The 17,744-nt window shown below is 29.8% G+C and overlaps 2 protein-coding genes across 2 annotated transcripts in view; one reads left to right on the forward strand and one right to left on the reverse strand.

Annotated features, from left to right (window-relative positions):
• Positions 1-2,405: 2,405 nt before the first annotated feature.
• The window catches only part of LOC135962230 (mucin-2), a 355,113-nt gene continuing 339,774 nt past the window's right edge, over positions 2,406-17,744 (reverse strand). The window contains exons 5-9 of the mRNA XM_065514045.1: positions 3,852-4,014; positions 3,404-3,657; positions 3,030-3,233; positions 2,687-2,937; positions 2,406-2,592 (exon numbers count right to left, since the gene is read on the reverse strand). Of these exons, the coding sequence (XP_065370117.1) occupies positions 2,583-2,592; positions 2,687-2,937; positions 3,030-3,233; positions 3,404-3,657; positions 3,852-4,014 (882 nt within the window). The 3' untranslated portion in view covers positions 2,406-2,582. The remainder of the gene's footprint in view (positions 2,593-2,686; positions 2,938-3,029; positions 3,234-3,403; positions 3,658-3,851; positions 4,015-17,744) is intronic.
• Positions 6,190-9,349, forward strand: LOC135961825 (V-type proton ATPase catalytic subunit A). Its single transcript, XM_065513444.1, has 5 exons — positions 6,190-6,283; positions 6,713-6,834; positions 6,949-7,646; positions 7,722-8,699; positions 8,766-9,349. The coding sequence occupies exons 2-5, from the start codon at positions 6,759-6,761 to the stop codon at positions 8,856-8,858; spliced, it is 1,845 nt and encodes a 614-aa protein (XP_065369516.1). The 5' UTR covers positions 6,190-6,283; positions 6,713-6,758; the 3' UTR covers positions 8,859-9,349.

Raw genomic sequence — 17,744 nt, forward strand, 5'->3', positions numbered from 1 at the left:
GAATGGATTCAATTCCGTAGTTATTATTCCGATCGATTTTGTTTTAACTTCTTCAGATTTGTATGTTTTGTATATTTTTGGTAAAAAAATTATTTAAAAATTTGAGAAAAACAAATAATTACAAACTAATATCATATTTCTGTGACGGGACTGAATATTTCTAATTATTGTTTATATTGTTGTCTAAAAATTTAGTTAAATAATATTAAAAATCTATGAAATATTTGATACCATTATTTTGTCCATTACTGTATGTATCTAGATAATGTAATTATTTATAAATAATATGTAAAATAATTTGTTAAATATGATCAAAAAACTGATCTAAGAATATATGAAATTTGCAGGTGCCATTTTGCATGTGCAGTTAGTTAATGTTTGCATCACTGATATCACGACCTGCAAAGTTTTGCAACATCTAACTAAAATTGCAACATTGCCAACAATTTGAATTAAAAAACGTTTGACACAAAGCTTTTTCGAACGCTAAACTTTTTTGCTGCAGTGATGCAATATTACTGCATTCTCGAATGAATCCTTTTTTAATACAAAGAGAAATTAATTTCTTAACGTGTTCCTCAAAAAATATTCAAGTTATAGCGACCTTGAAATATACGGGGTTGTCATAGAATCCAATCATTGTCGGAATCGGTTTTGAAAAAGACAGAAAAAGTATATTGGTCACGTGAAATCGAAAGTTATCGGTTTTATATTCGATCTAGAATTACATTGGATTTCATAAGTCAACTGTATCCTTTTTGTCGATTTCAAAACCGATTCCGACAATTATTGTATTCTACACAACACCGATAGATTTATCTAGATTTTGAAGTTTTTCTAATTTGGACCAGTTTATTGTACGTATGTATGTAGTGTGGCCCCCAGAAAGTTTTTGATGTTTCCAACTAAAAAAAAAGATACAATTCTCAAAATTTTTGTTCTGGAGCCAAATTACCGCATTCCTGATCATATTGTATTGAAAAATGATTTCGATATCCAAATTATAATAAAATGTATGTATGTACTTAATTCCGTGCTCTATATCGAATGTCATAGTCGCTAGATATCGAGTGCGTTAAGTATTCTGGATCAAAAGATTAAAAGATCTGTTTTTAAAGATTTTTGATAAATTATTAAATTTTGTTCATAACCTTTTGTTCTCATGTTCAAAATTTTGGAATTTTTGTATTTTTTCGTTTTTTTTCGAAATTTAATCTAGTTCGAATTTTATTTGAATTTTTTGAAACCTATTTCCTCTCTAATCTGAAATAGTCTCCTGTAACAAGCTAAACTTTAATTTTAGTTGGAAACTTCGAAACCTTGCATATCCTCCATATAAACGGGGCCACGCTAATGTATATGTATTGATTTCACAGTAATACCAATAAAATGTTAACAATTTAATTTTTATTTTATTGATTTAAAAAATAAAACAGCAATATATTTATGTACACAGAGGAAAAATATTTAAAGTTCTAACTACTTTTTTAACTAATAATATTATATTGTATAATTTAGTATTTTTTTTTTATAATTTACTTATTGTGTGATTTATCTACTAAAACTTTTATAAATGTAATTTGAAGAAAAAAAATAAAATAAAGTAAAATTATAAAATAAACACTTTCAAGTGCATTGAATTAATACATATTAGTTTTTCATGTTTATACAATAATTAATTATATAAATTTAAAAGCATTTATATTTATGTCGATTTTTATTAACTTGATGTTTTTAATTGTAAATAAAAGAAAGTGAAATCAGAAAAAAATAAAACAATTTAATTAAATTACATTTAATTAATATGTACATAATATGTACTATAATAAAAATAAAACATTTTCAATATTTAAATTAATATTATTAATTTTTAATTTATGTGTTGTTTTAATTATTGTTTGTTATGTACATATGTATCAACATACATAGATTTAAGTCAAAAGCAATAAAACATTTTGTTTATTTATTTGTTTGTGTAAAGCTATCGATTTAAATAATTTAACAATTATTTAAAACGAATCACTGTAAATATCACATTTTTTTTGTTTTAGTTAACATTATACGTGCACTTATTATGATAAATTATAATTATTTATTAATTACTTGATTAATGTATTAATAAAAAACAGATAATAAAACAGTATCATTTATATGATTTTTAAATTACTAACAGACTAACTAAATAACTGTATAACTAACTAATAATTAATATACAGACTGACAGGACTATTTAAAGATATATAGAGTTTTCATTAAATATTTTTATAATAAATCAATGAATATTATAATTTTGTATCTAAAACATAACTACAGATATAGTATATAAGATCGTACATAATGTACATATAATAAATTTCTAATTATTTTGTTCAGTTGATTTTAAGTTTTATCTTTTTTTGTATTAGTTTTTTTTTACATACAATTCAATTTTATTTTTTCTTATATTAAGATATTTATCTAAGTATTTATTTACATAGAATATTTACTTGCAAATTTAACGAAAAATTACATTTTGAATTACGTACAAATAATTAAATACTTATAATGTATTAGAATAAAGTTTACATTAACTGCAGTCGTATTTAGTTGAGGCTGAAAATAAAAAAAAAATAAGTACTCGTTCTAGTATAATAATCGTAGCCGACCGATAATCGTATTATGATTTGAATTGATTTAAAAAACTTACCTTTGCAAAGCAGTGGCTTCATCCAGTTCTCCATCGCCTTCATCAATTTTTGAACCACTGCAACTGCGGCATTTACAGCATATAATACATGGAGCTGCAAGTAGAAGTAAAGGCGAAGCCACTAATAATAAAATACCAAAACCAGCAAAAATGCCTATCACTTGAGCTCGGTGCCATACCACCGAAGCACGGGAATGTCCAAGTTTATTTTTACATGGTCCCTTATCATAATGGCGCAGCAAAAAGTCGTCCTGTGAGAAAGAATTAAAAAAAAACAATTCAGTGCTATGTTGTTGCTTATGTGGTGTAAGGGAATGTGAATTTATTTATGTACTATACTTACATCCAAACTGGCCAGACAATACCAGCAAAAAACGTGCTTGCAACGTTTACACATCATTTGTGCACAGCCCTCATCCTTTTCAATAGGTACTGCGCACATGGGGCAGCATTTGATGAGGTCGTTATCGAAGGGTATACCAATATCATCTTGACCATCTGCTGCCAAACGACGACTGTGCTCTTCACAAGTAATATTTGGATGCCACTAAAGAAAGATACATCTTATTTAATTCAGTTGTTTAACATTTTTTATTTTCAATACAATACAACAACACAATGTAACTATCTATCCACAATATTTATTTAAAAGTTTAATGTAATCTCTACTTAATTTTATTTTCAGTTCCCTGACATCCTATTTTCTTTCTTACTCACCGTCTTTTTACATGCCGAACAAAACTCATCCTTACAGGAAGGACATTGTACGGCACACAGTGTTGTAACGGCATTTGTGCCATTGGGAGTAGTTGCTGCTGTTGCTGGATTTATGGCTGATGTAGCAGTCGACGTGGTCGAGGATGCCGATGTAGAGGGAGCAGCATCAGATTGAGAAGATGTTGAACCAATAAGACAAACAGTTTCGCAACCAGCACGAGGACACCAGGTACGTGTTTTATCCAATTCGATTTCTATTAGAGGATAAAAGGACATATTAAAAACTACATTTCACGTGTTGGCCTTTTTTGTAAGCAGTGTGATTACACAATTATATATTTTTAATTTATAAATTTTAGACAAGTTTAAAATTGTAACGCCTTTTAAATTTAAGTCGTTTTCACTTTGGCCAAAAAATCTACCATTAAGGATTATTTCTTAAACTTACCTCTATTTAATCGATATCTGTGATGTTTTTTCATTAGGTTGTTTGTTGTTAGATTCGCTATTTCGGGCAATGTCATAACGCCTTGTTCCGGGCATTGGGCATCGGGACATGAAATCTCATAGGCACCTTCAGATATTTCAAATTCCACATATGCTTTCATACACTGTAATTATAAGATAAAGCAAATGTTCTAAATTAATATTCTGTTCACTTCTAGACAATATTTGTTATATTTATATATCGAATTAAAATGAATTGCAGGAATTAAATTGAATAATTCTCATATGAAATACTTATATTTTAACAATTTTATATATTGCACATTTTAATATTTGTCATATACAATTCACTTTCACGATTTCTTAAACAAGAAATTGTAAACGTTTTCCTTAATTTAAATAAATTAGTCCATAATAAAGTAATCAAACTTATCATTCGAAACTGTTTTCAAATGAGATCTCGGAATTTTTATATGTTACTTTAAACTGAAATTTATCAGATTAAAATGATTTTAAGATATAATAAAATACTATAGTACATACCTATAGAAATATATACTGTGAGTGACTACTATACAATGGAAACATTTTGTAAAAACTATATTCCGTAATTTCAATTTTTAATATGACCTTTTATAAATACAATATTTACTAAAATATTTTTTAATATTTTCTTTTAAAATATAGTAAATTTAAGTGTTTTTAACAAAATTACATTAATAGAATGTGGTTATACATACTTCTTAGCATTGTCGAAACTTTTTTTTTATTTTTGTAATAAATAAACGATTTCAGTACTGGATTGCAGCAGAAAACTATTTGTGATAAATATTCAATTCATAAATCAGCAAGAGAGTTCAAGAAATTTCTAAAAATCAATAATCTTAAATTGGAAATTAGATCTCGAATTGTTACACGCAGGTCAAATGGACTTAAAAATAACAATTGCAGAATTATAAACGTTTATTTATTTAATTAGCTATAATTGTCTTATTTTTGAGGATTTATGACGACATTATTCTCATCGCTTACATTTAAAAAATGAACGTTTACCTGCTTCTGTAAATATTCCAGCAATTTGCAGACATTTCGATATAGTTTTCGATAATAACACTCGATATCATTCACAACTTTAAAAAATTTATAAAATGAAGAGAGCTAACTCATATAAACAACACTTAAAGTAATAAGATGTTTGTTTTAAATTATTTCTTTAAGTGTAATGGAATCCTTAAAAGCTTTCATGTAGAAACGATTTAGTAATGATGCCATAATTGACTAAATATAAATGTTGAAAAAAAATATAACGGTCGATTAAATTTAAATATTCGATTACACAAGTTCACTTATATTTAAAGAGCAAAACTTCACTTTGTGTTTAATAATATTATTCTTAAATAGAGATAAGTTATATGTATTGGAATATGTACGTATTTTAGTAAAAATAATAATTACTGCAGTTGAATCATATCATGAATTACCTATAACCCAAAAACACACAGTTATAGGAGAAATAAGGTGAGCTTTTAGCTCAATTTGTGGTTGATTTTAAAAATTGTTGAACATTGATTGATTTTAAATGTAATCACGATCACAAGAGATTCACACGTGACACTAAAAAAACACGACACCCGCACACCTCAATTTAACTTAAATTCTCAAATTATATATCATATTGTATTATTGTTTGGTTTAACTTATTTACTTGTTATGAACGTTTAAAAAGCTTAATTACAACCAATGATTCTGATGACGTTACCATATTTCCTAGATTTACAAATTGTACTACAATACAATTAAATAACAATTTTCTACATGAAAGAATCTACTGTTCTATGGGTTTTAACTATATTTTGGTAGTAAATAGCTGTTTAATAATAATAAAATATACTTATATATTCTTAATGAACATTGTAAAAATGATTATTATGTTCTATTTTTTTTATCTAAATTTAGAAATTCCATTAGTTAAATATTGTTTATAGCAAAAAAATTAAAAATAATAAAACTAGATAGTATAGTAACAGACTGAATACATATTTGTAAATAGAAGTTTTTATTCATGATTTTTCTAAATTTAAATTACTACTGTCTAACATTATTAGGCATTTGTTAATTGTATCATTCTGTACGTATTGTTATTTGTAAAGAAAATTCATGTAGCTTTTTTTATTATTCACACTGGAACAAATAGATTGAGCCAGATCACTAATCTGTACACAACAATATCTGGCAGCACGGTAAATGGCAACACTGCTATAAAAGCAAAAGTAACCACAACACAATTCCAGTGAATATTGGAAGTAGCTCCGAACTTCCAAATGTCACGTGAAGTAAAAGCTTCTTTCAAGTTATTGCAGTCAAGTAAGTACGTAGTAATGTCATTATTTCGTTGATCGTCGTAGTTCGGTGTGGCAGAGAAGAAAACTGTTGGTAATAATTAACAAACTACATACTTTTTTGCCATTTAAAAGGAAAAAAATAAAATAAATACAGTAGATAAACGATTGATACCCGAATTAATTAATTTTTAAGTGGGGGAAATTAAGAAAAACAAACGCAAAAAGATATGGAAAAGTATAAAATTAAAATGGAAGTGAGCAAAATGATTTGTAAAAAATAATTAAGTAAACTGGAAAGTTGGAATTAATGAAACGACGAAAAAAAGTTTCAATGAATGTGTGTGATATATCAAGTGACCCAACTAAAACGAAGTCAGCTGACAACACAAGTCAGTGAAAAAAACCAAATGAAAGATAATTTCGTATTTTTCCATTTCTTTTGGCGTTTTTGTTGCTATTATTAAGCAAATAATATAAATTCAAATTGAATAAAATTAATAAATTTTAAAATTTTTTTTAGTTCAATCATTCCATTAATACCTAAAGAGTAAGAAGAAAGAAACAAAATGTCCAACTTGAAGAGATTCGACGACGTTGAAGAAGAATCCAAATATGGACGCGTATTCGCTGTATCTGGTCCTGGTGAGTAGTACAATTGAATGCTTAAAATGATTCCATGTTTTTTATGCCGGATTTCCTTGCGTTTTTACTTTACTTTTATGCCCCTGCATTTTTTTTATTAATTAAAAATAATAGTCGTCACTGCCGAGTGCATGGCTGGCTCGGCTATGTACGAGTTGGTACGTGTAGGCTACTATGAATTGGTGGGTGAAATTATCCGTTTGGAAGGTGATATGGCCACCATTCAAGTATACGAAGAAACCTCTGGCGTAACCGTGGGTGATCCCGTCTTGCGTACTGGCAAGCCCTTGTCTGTTGAATTGGGTCCCGGTATTATGGGCAGCATCTTTGACGGTATCCAACGTCCATTGAAAGACATCAACGAATTAACAAACTCCATTTACATTCCTAAGGGTGTCAATGTACCCTGCCTGTCTCGCACCGCCTCTTGGGAATTCAACCCCTTGAACGTCAAAGTTGGCTCCCACATCACCGGAGGTGACTTGTATGGTTTGGTTCACGAAAACACCTTGGTTAAACACAAAATGATTGTTGGTCCCCGTGCCAAGGGTACCGTCCGTTATATTGCCCCTGCCGGCAACTACAATGTCGAAGATGTTGTCTTGGAAACCGAATTCGACGGTGAAATCACTAAACACACTATGTTGCAAGTGTGGCCTGTACGTCAACCCCGTCCCGTAACAGAGAAATTGCCTGCCAACCATCCCTTGTTGACTGGTCAACGTGTTTTGGATTCATTGTTCCCTTGTGTACAAGGTGGTACCACTGCTGTGCCCGGTGCTTTCGGTTGTGGCAAAACTGTCATCTCACAAGTGAGTTTCAATTCACTTTCAACTCTCTTTTGTATTCTAAACTTTATTATTTTGTGTTTTTTTATGTGCTTGTAGGCCTTGTCCAAATACTCCAACTCTGATGTCATTATCTATGTCGGTTGCGGTGAACGTGGTAACGAGATGTCTGAAGTATTGAGAGATTTCCCCGAATTGTCTGTTGAAATCGATGGTGTCACTGAATCTATCATGAAACGTACCGCCTTGGTAGCCAATACCTCTAACATGCCTGTCGCTGCTCGTGAAGCTTCCATTTACACTGGTATTACCTTGTCTGAATACTTCCGTGATATGGGTTACAACGTATCTATGATGGCTGATTCTACCTCCCGTTGGGCCGAAGCTCTTCGTGAAATTTCTGGTCGTTTAGCTGAAATGCCTGCCGATTCCGGTTACCCAGCCTACTTGGGTGCCCGTTTGGCCTCCTTCTACGAACGTGCTGGTCGTGTCAAGTGTTTGGGTAACCCCGAACGTGAAGGTTCCGTTTCCATTGTCGGTGCTGTATCTCCCCCTGGTGGTGATTTCTCTGATCCCGTTACTTCCGCTACTTTGGGTATCGTACAAGTGTTCTGGGGTTTGGACAAGAAATTGGCCCAACGTAAACATTTCCCCTCCATCAATTGGTTGATTTCCTACTCTAAATACATGCGCGCCTTGGATGATTTCTATGACAAGAACTTCCCCGAATTCGTGCCATTGCGTACCAAGGTTAAGGAAATCTTGCAAGAAGAAGAAGATTTATCCGAAATTGTACAATTGGTCGGTAAGGCATCTTTGGCCGAAACTGACAAGATCACCTTGGAAGTCGCCAAATTGCTTAAGGACGATTTCTTGCAACAGAACTCCTACTCATCATACGACAGATTCTGTCCCTTCTACAAGAGTGTGGGTATGTTGAAGAACATTATTGCTTTCTACGATTTGGCTCGTCACTCCGTAGAATCCACCGCCCAATCTGAAAACAAAATCACCTGGAACGTCATCCGTGAGGCTATGGGCAACATTATGTACCAATTATCCTCCATGAAATTCAAGGTAAGTTTCACATTATGTTTTTTGTCGACATCTGGCTGACAGTTTTTTATTTTATTTATTTTTTAGGATCCCGTTAAGGACGGTGAAGCCAAGATCAAGGCCGACTTTGAGCAATTACACGAAGATTTGCAACAGGCATTCAGAAATTTGGAAGATTAGTTTTATTGTTTTAATTTGTTTTTTAATTATTTCGTTCGTTTGTTTGTTTGAAACACTTCATCCTCAGTATTTCAAAATTATTTTAACATTAAAATGCAACAACAGTCACTGTTAAACATTGTTACAAAGAAAAAAGACCTCCTTCCTCTATTGTTTACTTAATATTAATTTAAAATTGTTAAATGAAAAACATGCGATAAATATTGTCCAGGCATCGTTGTCATAGTCACAATTCCTTTTGTTTTTTTTCTTAAGGAGTAGATGCCATTTATTCCACTTAAACGTTTTTGCTTATTTTATTTTTTTTTCGGTTATTAAGTTGTAAACAAAACAAAGTGTTTTATTTCTATTGTGCAAAATCAAATCTTATGTATAAATAATGTAGAAAAAATGTTTTAAACTTCTATATATAATTATGTATTATTAAAAAAAGAATAAAAAATATTTAAAAAAAAACGTCTATACATTAACCTAGATAATGTAAATAAAAATGATGTTCGTATTTGTGGGAGGGAAGGGAAGGGTGGTAGTTGTGTGCGTCAGGGTGAGATATAGCGAGTAAACTATAATATAAAGCGGACATAACGCAAGTGGGAGGGTTTCGGTTAATGTTTCTGTTAATCTTTGTAATATGACTGATCGTATTTTATTTGACAATCACGTGTCTATTTTAACTGTTTTTGTGTTCTTTGCCAAATTATATCATTAGTATTGTTATTGTTATTTAACTAAATTAGAGGTATATAATTAAATTATTAAAGCTGTTTAAAGAAAAGAGCATGACGTTTTTTTGAAAATTTAATCTGTCTATATTTTGGCATTCAAACTGAATTTAACTTTTAATAAAGCATTTAATTACAGGGAATATAACGAACAACTGAAGAGCTATGTAAATGATAGTGACATGTTTACAAATACTACAGGCATTTCTTCTTTTCTTTTAAGTTTAAACAAGTTGATATTATGGTTGATTTTTTTCTTCTACTATATTTTTTGCTGTTGCTATGTTTTATCCGTTAAATAATATAAATTTTCAAACATAACATCGAATGTACTAAATTGAGTGATTTATCTTTTGATTAAAAAGGAAATCTTTTCGAATTACAATGTATTTAGCACACATTTTCGAACATTTCTGTTTTCGGACTGAGTTACGCCAATTTCTCGTTTTTTCAAAAATACACGATTTTGAAATCGACTCAGTTTACAGAACAGGGGGGAATATTTCTATAGATTTATTACAATAAATACAATAAAAAACAAGTAAGAAAGTATGGTCGGTCAAGCCCGACCATATAATACCCTACACTAAGTAAAAGAGCAAAAACATTTTTCTTTTAAAGTTTCAATAATTTATATTTTTGAGTGATTTTTGGAAGTGGGCCTTATATGGGAGCTATGATCAATTATGGACCGATCGTAACAAAATTTGGTGACATGAATTTTGTATATATAAAACTTATTTCGAGCGCAATTTGTGGAGATACATATATAAATTAAACATTTACATATATATGTATCCGATAAAGTCCAATTTCGGAAGGACATTTGTATGGGGGCTAGGTGAAATAATGGACCGATAAAATAATATGTACCAAATTTGATCGAAATATCTTCAAAATTGCAACCTGTACTCTGCGTACAAGGTTTACATGGACAGCCAAACAGGCCGACGGACATCGTTTAATCGACTCAGAAAGTGATTCTAAGTCGATCTGTATACTTTAAGGTGGGTGTTAGACTAATATTTTTGGGCGTTACAAACATCTGCACAAACGCATAATACCCTCCCCACTATGGTGGTGTAGGGTATAAAGACTATTTAAAAGTTTTATGGGAAAGTGAATTTTTGTACTTTCTCAGCTCATTATTGGATAAAAAATTTTCAAGTAAATTGTCTTTTAATATATTTACAAAGTTCTTCGAGAATGATATCAATAAGAAATACCATTACAGGCTGTTACACTATAGGAAATTCTAAAAACTCGTTCTTCAATAAATTATGATCACTCTACGTCGTTAACCCATGTCCTAATTTCTTCAAAACTACAATTTCAATAACGTTTGTTCAAAATATATTGAAAAATTATGTAATTTTTTTGTTATAAAATATAATGATACTGTCAGGTTGTTTATCATAACATAATTGCACGTTCTTTATTAATCAATTAGTGTTGAATATCTTATCTAACAAATTGGACGAATGTAAACTGATTTGTAAATTGGGAATATAAAGACCAATTTCATAGTAAAAATTAATAAATGGATGAACAATTATTTTACTTCGAGTCTTGTAAATCTGAATCACCCAAAGTGTAAAACTAAGTTTTCTAGATAGGTGAAATAGTTTATAAAGAAAAAACTTTGTATTAAAATCATGTTTTGTCCAGTTTTAACGACGACCCACATTAAAGTAACCGTCACCATCAAAGTATCAATTAACTGTTTGAACACAGTTTCAAAGTTCTTGATCCTATATCCAGAAAAACTTTTTAGGCCAGCAAAACAAAGATATCTTAACTAAAAACAAAAAAAATTTCAAAACCATCGATACAAGGGAATTCATAAATCAATTACCGAATAATATCGAAAGGCAAAGCTATATGGAGTCAATATTTTATTTTGGCAACACATACAAAGTTCTTGATATTATATCCAGAAAAACTTTTTAGGCCAGCAAAACAAAGATTCTTCAACTAAAAATAAAAAAGAGTTAAAAACCATCGATACAAGGGAATTCATAAATCAATTACTGAATAACATCAAAAGGCAAAGCTATATGGAGTCAATATTTATTTATTTTTTAATTTAGCTAATTCCTTATATCGTTAGCTAATGTGTTAAGCCACTTTTTATGAAAATTGAGATTTTTATACAAAACACTAGAATAAGTGAAAATTTTTTAAATTTAAAACTGTTTTTAATTTTATACATTATTAAATGTGTATTTGTGTTTATTCTCCTTGTTTTTACATTAGGGTGATTCAGTGATTTTGTTCAACGCTTTTTTGTGTAACTATTTTAATTCAGCATGTAAATTAAGAGTTGAAGTAAATTAGTTTACGCTGTATTAATCGTAAATATTGTCAGGCAATTAGAAGGCATTACAGTGTAAGCTGAAATATTCCACTTGAATATTTAGAGAGCGATTTTATGTGAATTTCACATAGGATTTATCGAATAAGGTCTGAGATTTCTAATTGCTGCTGCACTCTTAATAACTTAATAACAAACGAACTGAAAATTTACCAATTTTTGTTGTTTTCTTTAACATTTTTGAAGTCATTTTTCATGTTGAAGTATTATGTCGGTATGATTATTATACCCTACACCACCATAGTGGGGTATTATGCGTTTGTGCAGATGTTTGTAACGCCCAAAAATATTAGTCTAACACCCACCTTAAAGTATACCGATCGACTTAGAATCACTTTCTGAGTCGATTAAACGATGTCCGACCGTCCGTCCGTCTGGTCGGCTGGCTGGCTGTCCATGTAAACCTTGTGCGCAGAGTACAGGTCGCAATTTTGAAGATATTTCGATAAAATTTGGTACATAGTATTTTTTCGGCCCAAGGACCAAGCCTATTAAAACTGGATGAAATCGGTCCATTATTTCACCTAGCCCCCATACAAATGACCTTCCGAAATTGGACTTTATCGGTCATAAATGTTTAATTTATAAATATATATCCACAACTTGCACTCCAAATAAGTTTTATATATACAAAATTAATGTCACCAAATTTTGTTACGATCGGTCCATAATTAGTCATAGCTCACATATGGACCCGCTTCCGAAAATCACTTTAACGTTCATAAATCGCTTAAAAATGTTGGTGTACTCACAAAATTCAACATAGTAAACATTCATGTAGACACAAATCACACGACCTAATTTCATGGTGATCGGTCCATAATTGGTCATAGCCCCCATATAAGGCCCACTTCCGAAAATCACTCAAAAATATAAATTATTGAAATTTTAAAAGAAAAATGTTTTTGCTCTTTTACTTAGTGTAGGGTATTATATGGTCGGGCTTGACCGACCTTACTTTCTTACTTGTTTTTTATTGTGTTGAGAATTTATGATAATAGTAGTGTTCGCGTACTTGATAATTTGTAATAATTTGTACAAATTATCACTGGAAGTTACAGGATTCCGTTCGTTTACTTTTAAAAACTTGTAACGATAGGGCAAGAGAGTGTTAAAAGTGACAGTTCGTAGATAGAGAACATGATATTTTTACTGAACATTTTTTGTCCAGTAAAAATATCAACATAAAAATATGTTTAAAACATATGGTTGCAAATATAATCAAAACTAAAAACTTGAAAATTAATACAATTTACAAGTTTGCAAAGAAAATATGTAAAATAACACAAAACAAACGTTTTGAATTGATTTATAATAAAATACAACTTATTTTTACAAATTGTTGTTTTAAGGGCTGATTTAAAAGTAGCATAATGCTTTCAAATAACAGTGCTGTAATAGAAAACTGTAACATAGCTGTGGGCATTATTAAATAAAAGCTTCCAGTTGACCATTGATCGTAAGTTGGCAACGCTGTTTGAATTCGAATATTCAGTTAAAGAACATTGTAGAAAGTACACCACAGATGGCGTATGTATTAGTAAGAACTAGAATATTCGAACTTTGACAGTTAAAGAGCAATCTAGAGTGCAGAAGGCAGTGTTATAAATAGTGGCAGAGGTTGCAGTCGTTAGTGAGTTTATCAGAGACGCTTTTCGAATAAACATCAACTGAGTGCCTTAAAGTGTGTTGTGTTTTTCAAGTAAATTTGTGTACATTATAAATTGTGTCTGTATTTCTGCGAATTTACAAACGTGTATAAAAAACATTGAGTGACTATTTAATTCTGTTGTTGTTGTACATTTGAATAAATAAAGAGTTGTTACCATTTTCAAACTACTAAACGGCTTTTATTTGCAATCCAAAGTATCCGGTTTATTTAAAGGAAATAAACCAGCGTTTTAAAAAGGTTAAAACGTAACAATATATTAAGATAAGGAAAGTAAAGCGAAGTCTTGTTCTTATTTATCGAAGAGTACACTCTTCTTAAGGTAGGGTCACACATATCAAATATTTGCTCAAAAAAGCGTAACCACTTTTTTTAGTACAAATTTGTTTGACGTGTTTACTCTTACAAGTGTTTTGTAAGATCAAACAGCATCAAATAAAATAAAACTAAATTTTTTGTTTTAAATCATCCTAAGTAAAATAAGTTTTTGAAATAAATAAAAGAATTCAAATGTATTTTATTTAGTGGTTACGTCTTTTTCGTCAAATATTTGTCATGTGTGAACCTACCATTAATAACGTATAAATATATATATAAAATCAAACCACAGAGTTAAAACGATAAAAATAAAGTAAATGTGCAAAGTCCACTAAAAAAAATAAGTAATAGAAAAAGGACCTATAAGTCTCCAAGGCTTAACGTTTTGGACTATTTTTTTTGCCCATACTTTAATTTAAATAATATTTAGGGTTTGCTCTATAACATTTTATAAAATATATCTAACCTCCATTAACATGAAGCATGGTTATGCGTTAACTAACAGTTATACTGTCGGTTAAAATTATTTTTGTATGAAAACTGTCATTATAACTTAGTTAACACATAACCAGACTTCGTGTTACTGAGGGTTTTATTCCATCAAGTGGAATTAATTCCGAAGTTTGTTTATTTAGCAAAAGTAAAACGATCTGTTCTTGGTTTGATATGCAAACGTTGCAAAATTTAAAATGGTAAAACAGAATGAATAAAACGTAAGCGATTTACAAAATTAACGAAATCTTAAAAGTAAATAACAGAATTGATCGAAATAGTAACTACGTAAACGTAATCATTTCGAAGGGAATGTCTGACAGATCTGAGAAATAGGTTAATATCTCTTCATGTATGTATGTTGTTTAAAATTTTCGGTATAACCCAAGCCATTTCTTGGATAATTTTTTCAATATTTTACTGTTGCTCAGTTTTAATAATATAATTTTCTTAATTTTATAGATACGAGTAATATGTATAGTACATTTCAATTACAATTATGCAATGAGCGGACAATATGTATGTAAATGTAAATTAAATATTTTCAGTTTTAAATAAAAAATTTAATTAAATGTAATATTAGAAATAGATTAAAATTATAATAATGTTATTTGCTGAAGTACTTAACAAATTAATAATACATATAAACAATACATATTATTTATGTATTTATATGAAATTACAACACATTTCCTGAATATAGAATTGTGCACATAATTTATTTAATTGTTATATTTATGTAACTGCAACCTAAATTTACAAAAATGATTAAATTCTATTGTATATGACTACATAAGACTGCACAGTGGTTTCCCTTATATGAACAAGCGGTCAATAATCAATATCTCCAAAACTAAAAAAGCTGGGGTCTTCAAAATTTGTCACCTCATAGCATGCCCGAAGAACTTAAAGTTTGCAAATTTTTAAGAAAAAATATTAACAACTGTAACCACAGTAACCCTTTGATCTTTCAAGGGTTAATTGGCTTTTAGATTTGTTTTATGAATTTTTGAAATAAAATATTTCAGTATGAAAATTTGTTTGTTTTAAACAATTTAAGTAAATTTTTATTCCATTTTAATTCGTTTAAATTATACACTGAAAAAAAAACTAAATTAAAAAGTTATACAAAGTTATATAATGCAATATGAGGTATTACTAAGTAATATAAGGTAGTAAGGTAAAATAGGGCATTAATATATATCAAATATTAATCAAATTTAAAAATCCTTGACTTAAACTACTTGTTTTCTTTGTTGGTAAGTTTGGCCTCCAGAAATAAATGGATCTGAACTTAAAACAGCCTATTTAGAAGTTCTGTATTTGTAGCATTGCGCGATATTTTTCGGGTATGTTGCAACCTAAACGTTTTATATGCTTATTTTTCGCTTCAGCTGCTTCCTCCGATAATTCACCTATTGACACTACTACAAGCTTGCTTACCTCAGCTCCATGGATCAGATTTTTATGTACCGATGCAAAAATAAGACGGTGCACAGAGGGATTTTGGTGTCAAAAAGTCAATTTTTCAAACACTTAATTTCAACAATCAAATGATGCAATTTTGTAGAGAAATGTTTATAGATGAAATGTACACTTATAGTTTTAAGAAAAAATGTATTTTATTTTATTTTTAGAAAATTGAACTAAAGTCCATGCAAGGGTGTTAGCAAAAATTTACTTATATTTTCACGCAATTCAGTGGTATAATTTTCCTAATAATACCATTTACCTTTAACATATTTGAAAAATATAACATTTCAACATCAGTAAAAAAAAATTATGGGGAAACCATAAACCGTTAAGAAGACATGCCCAAATCTATAAGACTCTAATTATTATTGTATTTTTGATTTTCCATGGAGAAAAAAAATGTAGCCCCACTTTCCCCCAAGCTCTTTTTTTAATAAAATGAAAGGTGGGAGTGTCTTGTTTCGATTAAAAAAAAGAATAGTTTTCGGAACAGGATGAAAACTTAACATTTTTTGTCGAATAATAAACGAAATATCCAAAAAATTCTTATCTATGTATGGGTTTCGTGGGCGGTGGGCGTGACCGATTTTATTGAAACTCGACATGTGTTCCTTTTTGGTCTCAATAAATGTATGTACCAAATGTCTAGACTTTTGCTTGGATATAAACAATATTATGCGAAAAAATCAATTTGGATTGTATGGGCAGTGGGCGTGGACTTTTTTGATAAAATTTAATTTTTTTTTTAATTTAGTCTATATAATTCTCGGTGCCAAATTTCAATACTCTACGACCACCCCTTATAATTTTTGCTCAAAAATGTATTGCATTTGGATTGCATGGGCGGTATGCGGTGGGCATGTCCGATTTTAATAAAACTTACGTTCTTCTTTTGTTTCAGAAAATATATGTACCAAATTTCTAGACTTTTACTTGAATAGGGAAAATTTTATGCGAACAAATCTATTTGGATTGTATGGGCAGTGGGCGTGGTCGATTTTGATAAAATTTTACTTGTTTCTTAGTTTGGTCCATATAATTATCTGTGCCAAATTTCAGCGCTCTACAACCACTCCTTACACTTTTTGCAAAAAAATGTATGAAGCATTCTTCTGTGGGGCGGGTTAGTATATTACAGATTACACGCCCATCCGCAAATTTCCGCAACTAACTTCAGCACTTTTATTATCTTAAGAATCAGATTAATACAATGAAAAAGAAACCTACGGGGGAATCTTGGGGGAACACAACTAAAACTTTAAGTAAACATAATGAAGTTTTACAAAAAAGTAACAAACATATAGGTTAACTAAAACATTAATTTCACAAGAATTACAACACAAGTTAGTTTTTATTATTTTCAAAAGATAAAATAAAAACCTTTAACTTCAAAATCCATTGAAAATAATTTAATTTTGTAGACTACAGCAATTGCAATACCGTTTTGAAGTGCACTTTTGCTTTGAATTATTCTTCCAGCGTTCAGCTGCGCTTTGCAAATGAATATTTGCTCATGCTTTCAATTTTATTTTTAAAAAGTCCCGTTAGATTTCCAGTAAAAACCGGTTTGCCATTAAAAAGATTGGATATTTAAGACACAATTTTTTTGCATTTTGTCTAAATATTTTGTGATCGTTTTATTTATTTTTGGCCTATGGGCGGAACCACTGTGGACTGGTCTAAAATTGTATGGGAAAAAATTTTTTAGCTAGACAATGTTCAATGCTATCTATAGATATAAAATGTTTAAAATAGAAAAATAACAACCTTTTCGTTCCAAATGTTAAAGATCAAATTTTATCGCTATTCGAGCTTCTAATATGGATCAATTTTAGAGG

The sequence above is a fragment of the Calliphora vicina genome, chromosome 5, assembly GCF_958450345.1.
Source record: "Calliphora vicina chromosome 5, idCalVici1.1, whole genome shotgun sequence".
NCBI lineage: Eukaryota > Metazoa > Arthropoda > Insecta > Diptera > Calliphoridae > Calliphora > Calliphora vicina.

Excerpts from the sequence above, each read along its gene's own strand:
- LOC135961825 (XM_065513444.1), top strand. The coding sequence starts at position 6,759 with ATGTCCAACTTGAAGAGATTCGACGACGTTGAAGAAGAATCCAAATAT. Across the intron at positions 6,835-6,948 it reads ATTCGCTGTATCTGGTCCTG|TCGTCACTGCCGAGTGCATG; the intron begins GTGAGTAGTACA and ends TAAAAATAATAG. Across the intron at positions 7,647-7,721 it reads GCAAAACTGTCATCTCACAA|GCCTTGTCCAAATACTCCAA; the intron begins GTGAGTTTCAAT and ends ATGTGCTTGTAG.